At 33.3% G+C, this 17,899-nt stretch overlaps 2 protein-coding genes and 1 pseudogene across 2 annotated transcripts in view; 1 reads left to right on the top strand and 2 right to left on the bottom strand.

Annotated features, from left to right (window-relative positions):
• Positions 1-9,370: 9,370 nt before the first annotated feature.
• Positions 9,371-10,283, top strand: LOC116123792 (annotated as a pseudogene).
• Positions 10,284-11,935: 1,652 nt separating this feature from the next.
• Positions 11,936-17,899, bottom strand: part of LOC116123822 (pentatricopeptide repeat-containing protein At2g20710, mitochondrial-like) — a 28,717-nt gene continuing 22,753 nt past the window's right edge. Inside the window, exon 3 of the mRNA XM_031409557.1 lies at positions 11,936-11,999. The gene's annotated coding sequence lies outside the window, so the exon portion shown is untranslated. The remainder of the gene's footprint in view (positions 12,000-17,899) is intronic.
• LOC116123791 (pentatricopeptide repeat-containing protein At2g20710, mitochondrial-like) lies at positions 13,890-16,339 on the bottom strand. Its single transcript, XM_031409521.1, has 2 exons — positions 16,040-16,339; positions 13,890-15,062 (listed from the first exon to the last, which is right to left on the bottom strand). The coding sequence occupies exons 1-2, from the start codon at positions 16,337-16,339 to the stop codon at positions 13,890-13,892; spliced, it is 1,473 nt and encodes a 490-aa protein (XP_031265381.1).

The following is a 17,899-nucleotide window of genomic DNA, read 5'->3' as shown; positions in this document are numbered from 1 at the left end:
GAGATATGAATCACTGGTACACGCACAAGTTGAGGAGTAGGAGTGGAGACATCATCGAGCATATCCAGGCCATCTGATACACGACCCTACCAATAATCTGCCTCGTCCCAAGATCTTGAATATATAATGAGTAGGAAAAAAGTGAACACCACAGTTGAATGCATTAGTAATTGACTAACAGATAATAGGTTAAAGGGAAAATGAGAAGCACAAGACAAGGAGAGGACATAGATTTTTTGGAGGGCAGTAACCACATCCTAATAGTTGCTTAGACCATTAGCTAAGGTAACAGAAGACAATTGGAGAAGGTGAAAATGAGGAGATACTACCTAATCGCCCACATATGGTGGGTAACACCAGAATCAATGCCCAGTTTACTACAGAATTGGACAACAGCTTTAGTATACTAACTAAGTTAATGTAGTGGTAGTCAATGGGATGGATACTGGAAGCAAGAATTCTGAGTGAGACGGCAATTCAACTGCAAAGATAATAACCTGTGTTGGGGTTTGAGAACCATCTTAGTTGTAACATAAGCAAACTTCTGAGTGCCTTGCATATTGGGGGGCTTCCCTGGAGCTTCACAATTCTTTTTATTCACCCTCAACATCATAGTGAAAGCAAATACAAGGGCCATTACCAACAATTGTTCCTTTTGTTACTTTTGCATCACTCCTTCATGCTAGCTAGGGCCGCATGATCTACATTAGGATCTTTAAGGGTTTCTTTATCCTTAAACATCTCATCGATCTTCCCTCTACTAACTCTGAGAAGTCAAGCAAAGACATCCGTAAGAGAGGGAAGTGTCTCACCAATAAGAAGTTGTGTACAGGCTATCTCATATTCTAGTCTCAACCCAGCCAGAAACATTGTACTACTACTTGTTCTCTTGTGCTTGCATCTGATCTTCACATCAGTAGGGACAAGAAACACTTTTTTTTCTTCAAAGGCTTGTTTTATCTCTGTATATATCGAGCAACTTCTTCTCTTGCATATTTGCTCGATAGATCTTCAATAACAATTCATGGGCATGAGAAATGTCTTGTTTACCATATACAAGAACTCTAGATACCTCATAACTCCTGACAGTATCACAGTGACTAATCACATCATCCACAGATGAATCGAGAGTGTTCTGAATCTAGTTGAGAGCTTATCATCTTCCATGAGCCTTTTTTCCGAGTTTTATTATCACTTTTTGTTTCCTCAGGTGGATCCTCAATTATGTGCTCCCATGTCAATGCTGGACCATATCATCATCGGATAATCCGCTACATTGAATATAATTCCTTTTTCTCAATAACTTTCGATCGGTGATTTTGTGCGGAGGAAGTGACATTTCAGTCACCATCTTCTTACCGTCCTTTGCCATATTGTCTACAATTGACAAGGTCAAAAAAAGAACTCCCACCTCCACAAATTCACAACAACCTCAACACCAAACAACCCAAACAACACAAAGTGTCCCAACTCCACAGATTCACAACACCACCTCAACACCGAACAACTCAAGCAAACACAAAGGTTGAATACCGGAAAAACAGAGAACAAGCCTTTACATTTCACTTGAAACCAAAGCAAAACAAGCACAAAGAACGTCAACATAAGGAGCCATATCCCCACACATGCTGCTACAAAACGATTTAGCACAAGGATAGCTGGGAATCCACCATAGCAGAACCAAGTCAACACCCACCAGCAACCAATCACACCACCCTCACCCAAGCAAGGAACTAACATTTGTCGAAAAGGAGAAACAAAGGCAGACGTCGCCAGAGATAGCAGAAGACGTCGGATTTGTCGAATGCTTTAGACGTACCCGAAAGAGAAACAAGGGTAGACGTCGTCGAGAGAGAGAACAGCTTCAGACATTGCCGAAAAGAGAGATAACAGAGGACGTCGGATTTGTCGAACTGGATCAGACGTCACCGAGAGAGAGAAAACAGGGAAACCGAGAACACAAGTTGCCGCCGTCGGAAAATAGAGACAAGGAAAAGCGTTTTAGATTTTTAGGTATAGTCCCCGCTCTGATACCATGTTAAAATTTTCATCTATATCTATTCATTTTTCTCAACAGTACACCCTAACAAATATATACACCCTATACAGTTACATATATACCCTTACTACGTATATGCATAGTTTCCAACACATTTCATGCATCAGACTATCTAGTTTCTCGTAATTGCATTCCGATATAAGATTAAGTAGAACATTGTATCAGCATTGTCCGAGCGAACCCCAAATCCCTCATTTTCTGCATGGTGACCTCTGCTTTTTCAGAGATTTTACACTGGCATAGCAGTTAAGCAAGGCACTATAAACTGCAAGACCCTTGAATTGTTTTGGAACATTGTCGAAATAATTTTTCGCTTATTCTGTGCCATGAATTTTAGAGATCAATCCAATGAATGGCAACATCAGCAGATGTAAGTGGCAAGTATCTTTTGTCAGTCATCCACATAAATCTGCAATAAGAAAGCAATAGAGATTATATAATGGAAAATTAAATTACAAGAGCATGGTTAATTTTTACTAATTTCAAAAAAAAAAAAAAAAAAGTACTTTTTTTTCTAATTTCTCAAATAAAATAATATATAATAATAGAAAGGCAACATTAAATTTATAATAAAAAAAAAATCGCCCTAGAAAAGAAATTGATACCTCAAGAGCGTGACCGAATCGTCGATCGATCGCAACTCCTTGATGCAGCTTGAGTTCTTCTTTGACAATGGGATGTCCTTCTTGGACCCACTAGTCAACAATGCACGATTGAGACCCTTGGATTGCCGTCAGGAGATCCAACTGTAGAAGCGTTCATGTGCCTCTCAATCTGAAGCTCTCGTGCTTCGTTCTGTTGTTTTGTAAAGAACGAACGACACGCCGGTACAATTCCAAAAGCAAAAAAGGTGATTTGCTGAGATTGTATTGAAACGTAAAGCTCATTTGCACAGAAAGAGAAAGAATTGCTGCGATTAAACGGGGTTAGTGAAACAGCGAGGGAGGGTTTAAGAATTTTATGTTTTAAATCTTGGTAATTATTATCACCCTAAAGTTTAGTTTAATTTCTAAAATGACCATCATGTTTGAATATTATCATTTTCGCTGATCTCCCGACTTCTATACAATGGCTGAGCTATTATAAGGTTTTTGAACCTTCTACCCCCCTTAAGATATTAAAAGTTTAGCACACCCAAGGTTTTCAAAAGTATTATGTACCTCCTAATTATCATTTACCCCTTAAAATTACATTTACTCCTTGAGATTATCATTCACCCTTCTAATGAACTATCAAAAACCCCTAAAATGGGGTGTTAAATACTTTTCAAACACCATTGGGCGTTTATTTACAATTTTTTTTTTTTTTTTTTGAGTTACATAATATTTACTGACTTTTATTAAAATTTCAAAATCACCCCTTATAGTTTGAAATTTATTGTTGTCTCCCCAATCTCTCATCTCTTGAGTGGGAGACAACAAGAAAGGTTCACAACTTACCAGAGTTTAGGAAGGCTTGGGAGAGGAAGATGTGCTTTGGATTTGCATAGGTATGGCTTCTTTTGTAAGGGCAATTTTATAAAAGGTACTGTATTGATCCCATAGTAAGCCATTAATATTTTTTGTATTTAGCGTTTCTTCTGGTGTAATTTTAGGTATGGCTTCGTGTAAATTGTAAAGGGTATTTTACCTAATATATTAACCCTATCCATCTATTATTCAAGAGAGTTCTCTTATGAAACTCAAAAGAATTTTTCTCCACACTTGTTTTCTTACTCTTTCTTGCTAATCTTAATTTTTCATATCTGAGCTTGAAGATAGTTCAAGAAATTATGGGAGTTAGGGTTATGATTAAGTGAAATTGCAATGAAAATTGAAAAGGCTGAAGCAAGTGGATCTGGAAACTGAAGTTTCATATCTAAGTGGAGATGCATGTCTTGGAGACTATTCTTTCAAAATTACTGACCCTAGAATATTTGATTTTTCATATGTAAATTACAAAAACCACCATTTTTTATTATATTTCATTTTAATCCAGTTCCACCCGTTCCTAAGGTATCCAAACCCCGGTTCTAGGTCTGTTCCTGGTCTTGTAATGCTAGAATCGAAATCAGAACCGAGGAGTCCCAGTTCCAATTTTTCAGAATCAGAACACCAGTTCTACCAGGAACCGACGTCTGGTACCCATCGATTTTAGGTCTACCTGTTACCCATTCAATCCTATTTAATAGCACTTTTGATGACAACTTTTTTTATTTTATTATTTATTTATTAAATTTTAATTTTTTTTAGGTGCAATTGTTACCATGGCAGGTCTCGTTTTGACTAGGTTGACGTTCCGGTACCCTGTACTTTCCAAGGGACCAAAACCAGAACCGCACAGTGCAGGTTCTTCAATTCAAGGAACCGGAACCTAAAATGCAGGTTCCGGTTCCTTTCCCAGTACCCTATAAAAAATTAATTACCCCTCTATTAGTTTAAAAAAGATAAAATACTTTAAAAGTTTACAAATACACCCCTACAAATTTTGATTATTCATCATTTGTGTCCAATGTAACTCATAACCTGTAATCTCTAGGCAACCACTTGAATTCATCAATTCATCATAATTCACATAAATTCGTCAATCAAACCAAAACACAAACAATTATTCATCACAATTCACATCATAACTTCACCAAAATAATTCAAACAAACAACAATATAGAAGTTAGAAACTGTCACCAATATTATAGTATGAACCTTAATTAGTTATATTTTAAAAATTAAGTGATCATACTATAATGTAATGTTATAAATACTTATAATTATTTAAGTAGTTATTTAACAATAATGTAATGTTAATCATTAAATTCAATAATTTAATTAATTACTTACGTTTAATATTTATAATATTATGTTCATAATAATTTAATCATTTAATTGTGTAATGTTATAATTATTAAGTGATCATACTACAATGTAAATTGTAAATTTATATAATAGTATATACTATTTAATTATAATGTAATATTATAATTAATTAAATTGTTAATCATTTAATTAGTATTGTAATATTGTTATAATAGAAGTTAAATAATTAAGTAATCATACAATAATTATAATATAAGTTATATAATTAAATAATTTTATAATTATAAAATCTAATCATTTAATTAAGTATTGTGTAAATTAGTAAATTACTAATGTTTTATAATAATGTCATAATCAATTAGTAATCATTTAATTTTTAATTATGTAATGTGATTTAATTATATGATCATACTATAATAGTATAATGTAATGTTAATATGTTATAATGAATTAAGTAATCATACTATAAATATATAATTTAATATTATAATTTTAAATTTCTAATCATTTAATTATATACTAATGCTTATATGAATGTTATAATTATTAATCATTATAAATATTTAAGGTATGTTAAATTAATTAATTTTTTAATCGTTTATTAAGTAATGTAATAATATGTAATTACTAATGTTATAATATAATGTTATAAATTCATATAATTAAGTAATAATTTAACTATGTAATGCTATAATTAAGTAATGATCATAATATAATGTATAATAATGTTATAATTTAATTGAGTAATTGTTTAACTTAATGTAATGATTAATTATGTTTATAAGTAATGTATATAGGTGTTTATTAATAATTTCTAATCATTTATTAGTAGTTCTTAATGTTTATTAGTAATTAGTAATTACTAATGTTATAATATAATATCAACTCATAATCATTAAGTAATTATTTTTATGTAATGTTATAATTAATTATGTGATCATCATACTAATGTAATGTTATAGTGAATTAAGTAATCATTATAGATCTTTAATGTAATATTATAATTAATAAATTTTTAATCATTTAATTAAGTATGTTATAATAATAATGTAGTAAATTACTATGTTTATAAGTATGTTATAATTATATATAATAATCATTTAACTATGTAAATCTATAATAATTAGTGACATAAATAATAAGTATAATGTTAAAATTTAAAGTAATTATTTAACTATATGTAATATTTATTAATATAATTTCTAATCATTTAATTAGTAATCATTTATTTATAATGTAATGTTAATTATATCTATAATATAATGTCATAATCAATTAATATCATCTAATTATATATGTTATAATTAATTATGTAAACACTAATCATATTATAATAAAATATTGAAATGTTACAATGAATTAAGTAATCATACTATAAAATATAAATATTTAATATAATATTATAATTAATTTGTTTATAATAGAATATATAATTAAGTAATCATTTAATTATAATGTAATGTTACAATTAATTACGTAATCGTACTATTTTATAATGTAATATTGTAATAATTAATTTCTATTCATTTAATTAAGTATTATGCTAAATTGCTAATGTTTATGTAGTAAATTAGTAATTACTAATATTATATATAATGTCATAATCAATAAGTAACCATTTAATTATGTAATGCACTAATGTATTAATGTTATAATTAATTATATACATACTATAATGTAAGTATTGTGAATAAGTAATCATCCTATAATCTTAAGTAATATTAATAATTAATTTTTTTAATCATTTAATTAAGTTTGTACTAATGTTTATAATTAAATGTTATAATTGATTATTAAGTATATAAAAATCAATAATGTAATGCTATAATTAATTAAATTTCTAATTATTTAATTAAGTAATATACTAAATGTTATAACTTAATCTTCAATTAATTATAATAATCAATTAATGTAATGCGATAATTAATTATATTAAAATCAATTGTAATGTTAAAATTATAATTAATTAGTAATTATTTAACTATAATGTAATGTTATAAACTTATAATTGATTAGTATGATATTTAACAGTAATTAAATTTATTAATGTCTATCAATTTATCATATAAATTAATTAATTGCTAATTTACTATAGATATACTTAGAACTTATAATGAAGTAAATAACTACATTGTTAATATATTATTATTCAATCAAATATACTATTTTATTCAAAAATAGTTTTCTTTTTATAACATTAAAAATTTAAAACACTTTTAATTGGATCATAATTCCAATTATTCACTTAATTAATGAAAACTTTAATATTAATATATTATAATATATTAAAGTTTTTAATATGGTGTAATTTATATGTAATAAGTATAATTGTATTAGTATATTTATTTAATTAGGTTATTCTAAAAATTTAACTTTTTCTATTTTAAATTTTTTTATATGTAAAATAATGAAACCCCTCATTATTCACAAATATTTCATTGCAATCCAGGTTCCAAAACAGGTTCCAAATCGGGTACCCACTACAAGTTCCAAACAGGGTACCCTTTTTAGGTTCTTTTTTCAGGTTCCGATTCCGGTTCCGGTTCCTCCACACACAAGAACCAAAACTGGAACCGAAACCTACCTGCATAGTGTTGGTTCTGGGTAAGTTCCGATTCTGATTCTGGTTCTACTTGCTACCCTTGCTCACCCCTAGTTTTGACTACGGTTAAGTACTGGACTTGCGTTTGGATATGGAGAGAGTTAAGGTGATTACTTTATGGGGTTTTTATTAGGTGTTTTATATCAATTCCAATTTCAGTCTATGACAAATTGGATTACATGTGTCACAAATATAGCGGCCACAATTATAATTTAATTTAATATATTTAATTTTTAATACTTTTTTTCTGAAAAACATTAAATTGAAATTATTTTTAGTGCGTTTAATATATATATATATGTGTGTGTGTGTGTGTGTGTGTGTGTGTTTTATTGAGATATTTTATTATATTAATTGCATTGCATATTTCAGAATTTTAATCTATATTGAAATTTGATAAATTTAGAATTTTTTTAGCATTTTAGTAAGGAACAAATGTCTTATTTAAGAATTTATGTTGTTGTATAATTAATTCTTCTTATTGTATCAATCTTCTAAAAATGTTTGAAAATATTGATGGGATAATTAGGTTAATAGAATTCAAAGATTTTATTCTTATCTCTTTAATTTATTTTAATTTATTGGTAAATAATTTAATTCAATTATTTTACTTTTTAAGCTACTAATTGATTGTCTTATGTTTATTTTGTAAAAAGGATTGGACTTGACGAAGGAATATCCACGGCAAATTTCAAGCATGAAACATGATGTTTTATTGATTGTATTTCACTATTTTGTTGTTATGTAACTTATGTTATTTGAAATGATAAATGTTATTTATAATTTTCAGTTTGGGAACAGTTGTTGCAGCAAATGTTATTTTTGTTAACAAACTGAAGGGTATATGTGTGAATTTTATGAAGGGGTGTATTTATTTTAAAATAATAGAGGGTAATTAATTTTTTTGGATACTCGGGACGAAAACAGAACCTGCATTTCAGGTTCTGGTTCTAGGAACCTAAGAACCAGTTCTGGTTTCTTTTGCTAGAAAACAACTGTTTCGGTTCCTAGCAATTCCGGCGGGTACCCGGAACCGCTCACCCTTGTGACATCTGTATTTTGTAGGCGGATCAGTGATAATTTTCAAAAGTTCTGGGCATTTGATGACTAAACTAACATTTACGGTATGTAAAAAAATTAACCCAAAATAAATTAAACGCTCTCCTTTGCTCTCACCAACCCTCGCACTTTCTCCTCGCCCTTTCTCTGCAAATGAAGCTTGTACGTTTTACTGCAATCCTCTACAGCATCAAATCTCATTTGGGTCTCGGAAATGTACCGGCTTTAAGCTCTTAAAAAAAAAAAAAAAAGCAGAACGAAGCTCGAGACTTTCGAGATGGAAAGGCTCGATGAACGCTCTTTACCGTCGGATCTCCCCGATCGGAAATCCAAGGGTCTCAATCGTTCCATTGTTGGACCAGTGGGTCGAAGAAGGACGCCCCGTTGACAAAGAACAACTCCAAGTCTTCATTGAAGAGTTGCGATCTTACCGAGGTATCGGTTTCTTTTTGTACGGCATTTTTATATTATTTTATAAATTTTAATGTTGCTTTATTTATTATTTATTTAGAGAAATTAGAAAAAAAATCACTTTATAAATTTTTTCATTATAAATATTTATTTATTTAGTATAACAATCATAATCATAACAGAAAGTATGAGGTTCGCGAGGACTCCAGTTTTCTAGTCGGGCTTGCAAAGCAAGTTTAGTTTTCAAGTCTTTAGTTAGTAGTTAGGTTCTTTGGGTGGTTAAAGGTTTTCGCTTACATTTATAGATTATGATCTCTTTTTTTTCCCCTAAATAATATTCTATTTTCCTATCTCAAAAAAATTAAAAGAAACTGCCGTATGATTAGTTGGTGTTGGTGATCTTGTAATTTTATCTTTCCATTGTTATAATCTCTCTCTCTCTCTTTCTTTCCGCAGATTTCTATGTGGATGACCGACAAAAGATACTTGCCACTTACATCTGCTGATGTTGCCATTCGGCTGGATTTGATCTCTAAAGTTCATGGCACAGAACAAGCGGAAAATTATTTCAACAATGTTCCGGAACAACTAAGGGGCCTTCCAGTTTATAGTGCTCAGCTTAACTGTTATGCCAGTGTAAAATCTGTGGAGAAAGCAGAGGCCACCTTGCAAAAAATGAGGGATTTGGAATTGGCTCGGACATCGTTGGAATACAATGTTATGCTTAGTCTTTACTATGAGACTGCAAATTATGAGAAACTTGATAGTCTGATGCATGAAATGCAAGAAAAAGGCATTGCACGTGATAAAATTACGATGTGTATACACCTCAATGCCTTTGGAGCTACATCTGATGTTGAGGGAATTGATAAGACTCTGGCAATGATGGAATCAGATCCCAATTTTGTTTGGGACTGGACAGTTTACAATAATGCAGCAAGTGGGTACGCAAAAGCTGGATGCTGGACTCTTGGACAAAGCTGTGGAGATGCTGAAGAAATCCGAGGAACTCATAACAGGTAGAAAGAACAATAGAGCATATGAGTTTCTGATCACACAATATGCAAAATTTGAGAAGAAAGATGATGTTTTAAGACTTTGGGAACTTTACAAGAAGACCCATAAGATTTACAATAAAGGCTATATATGTGTCATATCTTCATTGTTGAAATAGTGCCAAGAAGATATTTGACGAGTGGGAATCAGTAAACGAATACTATGATATTTGGATTTTAAACTTCCGGATTGGTGCTTACTGCAGACAAGGGATTTTGCAGGAGACAGAAACTCTTATATATGGGTCGACTCTGAAGGGCGCGAAAACTAATCAGACAGCTTGGGTCTATATGGCAATCAGGTATGTTCAGAATAATCAAACTCAAAAAGCAGTGGAAGTGATGAAAGAAGCATTAGTGGTTTGTGGAACTGGGTGGAAGCCTAGGAAGGAAATTTTTGCTGCCTGCCTGGAATACTTTAAAGATGAAGGGGATATAGAGGGAGCAAAGAATTTTATAAAATTACTTAAGAACAAGGATATCATCTTTGTGGAGCTCCAAGATAGATTGTTGAATCATGTCCACAAGGACCACAACGGGAAATCAAACGTGGATGAACTCAGTGAGTTTTTTGGTTGATTCTTTGAATGAAAATGGAGTATCACATTTAGAGCCCGAGCATGATATTGGTGAATCAAAAAAAGAGGAAGATACATGTTGAATAAGCTGGACCAGAAAGGCAAATGGAGCATGAAGGTTTATTTTGTGAAACGCCTTCCAGGTTTCATTTATTGTGATTGGTAGTCTAATATTCTGTTGCCTAGTTGGAGACAATGGAGGTATTCCAGTTCAGGTTTCGTCATCTAGATGGGCAAGGGAGGCAATGAATCATGTGCATATGCTTTTAGCAATGTTTGGGCGTTGGGAGTGACCTCGGTGAGTCCTGAAAAAAAGTAATTATTTGAACATGGCCTGAAATTTCTATCAGGACCACACTGCATCAGCAATATATAAAATGTAAGATGATGTTCTAGCTCAGGTAGAGGCGGCGATTGAAGGTATGCAGAAGATGTTCCCATTCAAAATGCTTCAAGCATATTGGTTTGGTTGTTTAAATCCATTTCAGTTTGTTTGCTTTTAAGTTTTCTGTTTTCAATTGCGCTTTCTGTCAATATGAGTTTAGAACAACTTGAAATTTTATTGTAGCAATTGTAACTCTTTGATTAGGGTTCTGGTACTTGGTGTCACAGAAGAGCCTGTTGTTCGCTGTAGGAATTTGTGCGGGGATCTTACAGTCGGTAATCAAAGTCATCAAATTTCAATAAAGAAGGTTTGACACATATATAGCCTTTATTGTAAATCTTATGGTTCTTCTTGTAGAGTTCCCAAAGTCTTAAAACATCATCTTTCTTCCCAAATTTTGCAGAATGTGTGGTAAGAAACTCATATGCTCTATTGCTCTTCTTACCTTTTATTAGTTCCTCAGATTTCTTCAGCATCTCCGCAGCTTTGTCCAAGAGTCCAGCTTCTGCGTTCCCACTTGCTGCATTTTGTAAACTCTCTAGTCACAAACAAAATTGGGATCTGATTCCACCATTGCCAGAGTCTTATCAATTCCCTCAACATCAGATGTAGCTCCAAAGGCACTCAGGTGTATACGCATTGTAAATTTATCATGTCCAATGCCTTTCTCTTGCTTTTCATGCATGTGACTCTCATGTTTCTTGTAATTTGCAGTCTGATAATAAAGATTAAGCAGAACATTGTAAGCCAACAATGTCCAGGCCAACACACTGACAAGCCGAACCCAATGGTCTACCATCCGGCCAGAAGGGAGTAGGATAGCATTTATGCCCAAGGTTTTGCAAAAGTATTATGTACCTGCCCAGATTATCATTTACCCCGTTAAAATTACATTTAGCTCTTGAGATTATCATTCACCCTTCTAATAAAGTATCAAAAACCCCCTGATAGTGGGATATATAATACTTTTCAAAAGGCGTTTAATTTATATGACTTGTCATCTTCCTTGCCCATCTAGATGACGAAACCTGAAGTAGCTTTACCTCCAATGTCCCAAACTGGCCAACAAAATATTAATCTTCCAATCACAATAAACGGAAGACGGAAAGCATTTCACAAAATAAACCCTCATGCACCATTTGCCTTTTAGGCATTGTTTTAAAAACAGGATCGGACTGGACCGACCGGTCGGACCGGTTCGATCAGGAACCGGCTATGACTCCGGTCCGGTTTACTGCATAAATGATAATATATTTAAAACCGTTTTGGACCGGTAACAGACCGAAGGAATAGTGTTAAACCGTCGGTCCGACTGGACCGTTTCTTAAACCGGTCCACTAATTGAAACCTACAATAACCCTAAAACAATTGCATTCCCAAATGCATCTTCATTTCATTCTTTATTTCATTTCAATCGAGCTTCATCCTTCACTGATTTCGCTCCAAATCGCATCTTCTTCAACTTCAAACAAAGATCAAAGTGAAGAAACTCTTAAGTCTAAAGAAGATCGAAATTGATTCTTCTTCATTTTCTTCAACTTCAATGGCAAGCGAAACTCGGACAAAACCTGTACTTTTTTGTCTTCTTCACTGATTTTGCAGGTTTATTCTCTTTTCCTTCAACTAAAATGCTTTTTTACTTTGCTCTTTATCCTGAAGTTCGTCTTCTTCTGCATTTAGTTAGCATTTTTAGCTGTTTCATTTGTTGTTCTTTACAAATATTTGATTACAGAATATGGATTACAGAAGCAACTGAAAAGATTTTGCAAATATCTAAATATCTGAAGTTACAACTTACAAGGTCAGATGAATTTTGAGGATAAGAATTAGATATTTAGATTGTTGGGTCTGGTGACTAGTGGCTAGTTTGCGTGAATATTGCCTTTTTATCGATTTAGAAATTTAGATTGTTGGGTCTGGTGAGTGGTGGTTCATTTGTGTGAATATTGCCCTTTTATTGTTTGTTATATTGTCTTTGTGTATGTGCTTATGTTGTTTTTGGGCATAAAGTATTCAAAGAGTTAAACTTTATTTTGCAAATTTTGTTCATTCTGGATTATATTGCAAATGATTTTGTTATTAATTATTATGTGACTTTTTTTTTTTGGTTATTTAATTTGTAATAAGAGGAAAACAGCGTGACATTGGGGCTATTTTTTAATTTGCGGCAAAGCTCCATTCCTCGCTTTGAGTTTTTCTTCAAGCAATGCAGCACTTGCCTCTCCATTTCAATGCTTGGAAATTCATCATCAGATGTCTCCTTGAAACTATCAACCGGCAATGGAGAAGAAACAGATCACCAACACCAATGGTGGTGGAAGAGTGGAATCCCAACTAAATTGGGCCACAAATCAGGTGGCTTCAATGGGAGGCTCTGCGATCCTCCACATCTAATTCTTCACCAACAAGCGTTCTTCATCAGTTGCCCAAGAGCTCTACCTCTGAGAATTTAATTGTTTTTTTTTAACTAAAATAATCTGGTTTGAATTCGTCTCTTGTATAAATAGTGTGCACGGGTGTTATTTAATTTCTTAATTAAAAATTCGTCTTTTATTGAAGACATAGAAATTATAATAAATACAGTGCAATCTCTGCTATATGTCCAAATAAAACTTAACACATATATAATTTGAATCATGTTGGTCAGTAATTAAGTTGTTATTGTCTATTTGTCTTATTAAAAAATGGAAATATTATTAGGCAAAAAAAGGTTTTTTTAAATGTGTTAATGTCATCATGCTATGTGATGATGTCACCGGTCCAACTGACGGTCTAACCGATTGGACCGGTTGAACCGTGACCCGGGCAACAAAGCGAGTTGCCCTCCGGTCCAGGTTTTAAAACAATGCTTTTAGGTCCAGCGTATTCAACATGTCTCTTCTTTTTTTGATTCGCCGATATCATACTTGGGTTGTAAATGTGATTCTCCTTTTTCATTCAAAGAATCATCAAAAAAACTCATTGAGTTCATCAACATTTGATTTCCCGTTCTGGACATAATTCAACAATCTATCTTGGAGCTCCACAGGGATGATATCCTTGTTCCTAAGTAATTTTATGAATTTCTCTGCTCCCTCTATATCTCCTTCACCTATATAGTATTTTAGACAGGCAGAAAAATTTACCTTCCTGGGCTTCCACCCAAGTTTACAAATCACTAATGCTTCTTCCATCGCTACCACTGCTTTTTGAGTTTCATTATTCTGAAAATACCCAACTGCAATATAGAGCCATGTTGTCTGATTAGGTTTCCCCCCCTTCAATTTTGCCCCATCTATGAGATTCTTCGCCTCCTGCAAAAGCCCTTTTCTGCTATAAGCACCAATCAGGAAGTTTACAATCCGAATGTCATAGTAATCGTTTTCTGATTCCCACTCATCAAATATCTTCTTGGCGCTTTCAAGGTCATCAAATCTCAACAATGAAGATATGACACATGCATAGCCTTTATTGTAAACCTTTTGATTCTTCTTGTAAAGTTCCCAAAGTCTTATAACATCATCTTTCTTCCCAAATTTTGCATATTGTGTGATAAGAAACTCATATGCTCTAAAGCACTTTGTCTCCAAAATTAGCTCCTCAGATTTCTTCAGCATTTCCAAAGCATTATCCAAGAGTCCAGCTTTTGCATACGAACTTGCTGCATTATTGTAAACTGTCCAGTCCCAAACAAAATTGGGATCTGATTCCATCATGGCCAGAGTCTTATCAATTGCCTCAACATCAGATGTAGCTCCAAAGGCATTCAGGCGTATACCCATTGTAATTTTATCACATGCAATGCCTTTTTCTTGCATTTCATGCATCAGACTATTAAGTTTCTCGTAATTTGCAGTCTGATAATAAAGATTAAGCAGAACATTGTAAGCCAACGATGTCCGAGCGAACCCCAAATCCCTCATTTTCTGCATGGTGGCCTCTGCTTTTTCCACAGATTTTACACTGACATAGCAGTTCAGAAGAGCACTATAAACTGGAAGGTCCTTTAATTGTTCCCGAACATTGCTGAAATAATTTTCTGCTTCTTCTGTGCCATGAATCTTAGAGATCAAATCCAGCCGAATGCCAACATCAGCAGGTGTAAGCGGCAAGTGTATTTTGTCAGTCATCCACATAGACATCTGCGGAAAGAAAGAAAGAGATAGAGATCATAACAATGGAAAGATATAATTACAAGATCCCAAACACCAAGTAATCATACGGCAGTTTCTTTTAATTTTATATTGATAGGAATAAAAAAATATTATTTAAAATAAAAACAAAGAGATGAATGTGTAAATGTAAGCAAAATAGCTGCCCATAAAAATTAAAAGAGAAAACCTTTAACCTCCCAAAGAAGCTAGCTACAAAAGACCTAACTAAAGACTTGAAAAATGATTACAGAAAAGCAGATCAATAACCTCCAAATAAAAGAACGCTAGCGAGGTTTAGAGATTGTAACTTCCCAATTAAATTGATCAAAGAACAAGGAATTTCGCTAAATTCTGACAGGGTAAGTGTATTTACAAATAAAATCAAACCAGCATGGTAACTCAAAATGTAATTCACAAGAACGCTGAAAAATTAAATCTGTTCATAAATTCAGCAATTTTCGAGGGTGAGAACTTAGTTTTAGACTAGTAGTAACTCCATCAATCCATTCTCTTAATCGAGAATGTCTTCCTTTACAACCGGCCAATGAGAACATGCCACCATTTTTTATATAAAGGTGAACCTCATCATTGGAGGGTTGCATTTCACTGAAGTTTTTCCCTCTTAATCAAGGGAAGGGCGAACTTTTAATGTGGGGAGCCAATTTTTTGAACAATTTCCATTATAAATAGTTATTTATTTATTACTGAACAAATATTTTTATAAAAAGGAAATCAATATTAATATCATATCTGTAACATACTCTGTCATCATAAAGCGGTTAATTTTTTCTAATTTCTCAAAAAAAAAAAAAAAAAAAAAGTAAAGCAGCATTAATATCAAATTTTATCATAAAGTAACTCTTTTTTTTTTCTAATTTCTCAAAATAATAAATAAATTATAAATAAAGCAACATTAAAATTTATAAATAAATTTAAAAAAATCGCCCTAGAAAACGACCCGATACCTCAAGAGCGTGACTGAATCGTCGGTAGGTTCGCAACTCTTTGATGAAGGATTGGAGTTGCTCTTTGACAACGGGACGTCCTTCTTGGACCCACATGTCCAACAATGGAACGATTGAGACCCTTGGATTTCCGATCGGGGAGATCCGATAGTAGAGAGCGTTCATGCTGCCTCTCAATCTAGAAGAACTCGTGCTTCGTTCTGCTGATTTTGTAAAGAACGAGCGAACAGTCGGTGCATTCCCGAAAGCGAAATGAGAGGTGGTGTTGCGGAGGATTGTGCTTAAACGTACAAGCTTCATTTGTACAGAGAGAGAGAAGAGAAAGTGCAGAGATTAAACAGGGGTTTAGGGTGAAAGAGCGACAGTGTTTAATTTATGTCTTTGAATCTGGGTAATTAATGATCACCCCTGAATTTTAGTTTACCACCATAGTTTGAACTTTGAATATCAGACCTCCCAAGTTTGCATTCAAAAAAATAATCCTAAAAAAATTTGCACTTTTTTTTAAGTTAGAAAACTGAGGTGACGCATTTAGGATTTATTAAACATGTAAAACGGGTTAAACTAAAAAGATTTAAACATATATAGGTAATATTATAATTAATAGAAGTTTGTTTAAATTTTGAAAATTAAAAACAACCCCTTCCCTTCAAAATCGCTTAATCAAGCAATATATCCAAAAAATGACCGACGAAACACCTTCGATTTCTCTACGATTTTCGGAGATAAAAGTTCCCAATTTTTAACCAATATTTGATCTTGTTAATTCGTTATATAAAATCATGGCTGATATTCATAAAGAGGAGGAAAACCTAACCCCACTTCAAATCCTAGACTCCAACAACGACGGCTGTTCAAAGGCTGTCAAAGAAGACGCTCTAGTAGATCATCCGATGAGTCAAGGTGGTCCAAAGGTAGAGGAGGCAACGGCTGCATAAGAATAGAGAGAAGAATCAAAAAATGGTTATGAAGAGGAGGACGTTGGCGAGAATTTAGGCGAGGGGGAGGACGTTGGTGAAGAAATGATACGTTTTTTACTAGTGATTTTGAATTTGATGAATAATTTGATTGGTTTTGCAAATTTGGGGGATATGTAGTTGGTTTTATTGTTACGGTGGTTGTGGTGTTTTGTCAAGTAGTTGGTGGGCATCGAGGGAGTGGCTTTGTTTGGGTTCCAGAGGATGTGGGAAGGCAAGGGAGGTTGTGGAGAGGTTGTTTATGGGAGGTTGGAGGGCTGGGGATGGCAGGAGGTGGCGAAATAAAGGGTCTGGAGGGCTGCCCTGCATATTGCAAGGCTGGCCACGCACAGCTGCACGTAAGGTAGCCCTCCAGCCTTCCTATTCTGCCACCTCCTACCATCCTCAGCCATCTCCAGTCATGGAACCTGCCATAACAGCCTCTGTAAGGCCTGTATTGGCTTCCCCGGTCCTCTTGAAGCTAAAAACACCCACTCCCTAATGCCCTTGAAGCCCATATTCCCCAAATTGGCAACCTATTGGTTGCTTTGGTTTCTTTTTTTGTTGATATTTAGTTTATATCGATTGTGCAAATTTTTCGAAGTGTAAATTATAAAGACTATGGGTTGGAGGCTCTAAGCAATAAGGTACTGTACTTCCCTATAAGGGTGACAGTTAGGTTGAGTTGGCAAGTTTTTATGAGAATAATGAAGATTTTAGAGGAGCAAAAGAAGGGTATGGACCGATTCAAAAAGAGTTGTTTCGGTCATTTTGGGGACATGGGTGAAAATTGGAAAAAGACGTTCTGGGGGCAGAGAGTACATTATATTATGTTGTTGTACTCAGTTAAAAGCAAAAAAAAAAAAAAAAAAAAAAAAAATGAAATGTGGTTAGTGGTGGATGG

This window comes from Pistacia vera, unplaced genomic scaffold (assembly GCF_008641045.1).
Source record: "Pistacia vera cultivar Batoury unplaced genomic scaffold, PisVer_v2 Contig145, whole genome shotgun sequence".
Taxonomy (NCBI): domain Eukaryota; kingdom Viridiplantae; phylum Streptophyta; class Magnoliopsida; order Sapindales; family Anacardiaceae; genus Pistacia; species Pistacia vera.
Note: the sequence above shows the minus strand (reverse complement) of the source record. Positions and strands in the feature narration are given on the sequence as shown.

Excerpts from the sequence above, each read along its gene's own strand:
- LOC116123791 (XM_031409521.1), bottom strand. The coding sequence starts at position 16,339 with ATGAAGCTTGTACGTTTAAGCACAATCCTCCGCAACACCACCTCTCAT. Across the intron at positions 15,063-16,039 it reads GATTCAGTCACGCTCTTGAG|ATGTCTATGTGGATGACTGA; the intron begins GTATCGGGTCGT and ends TTCTTTCCGCAG.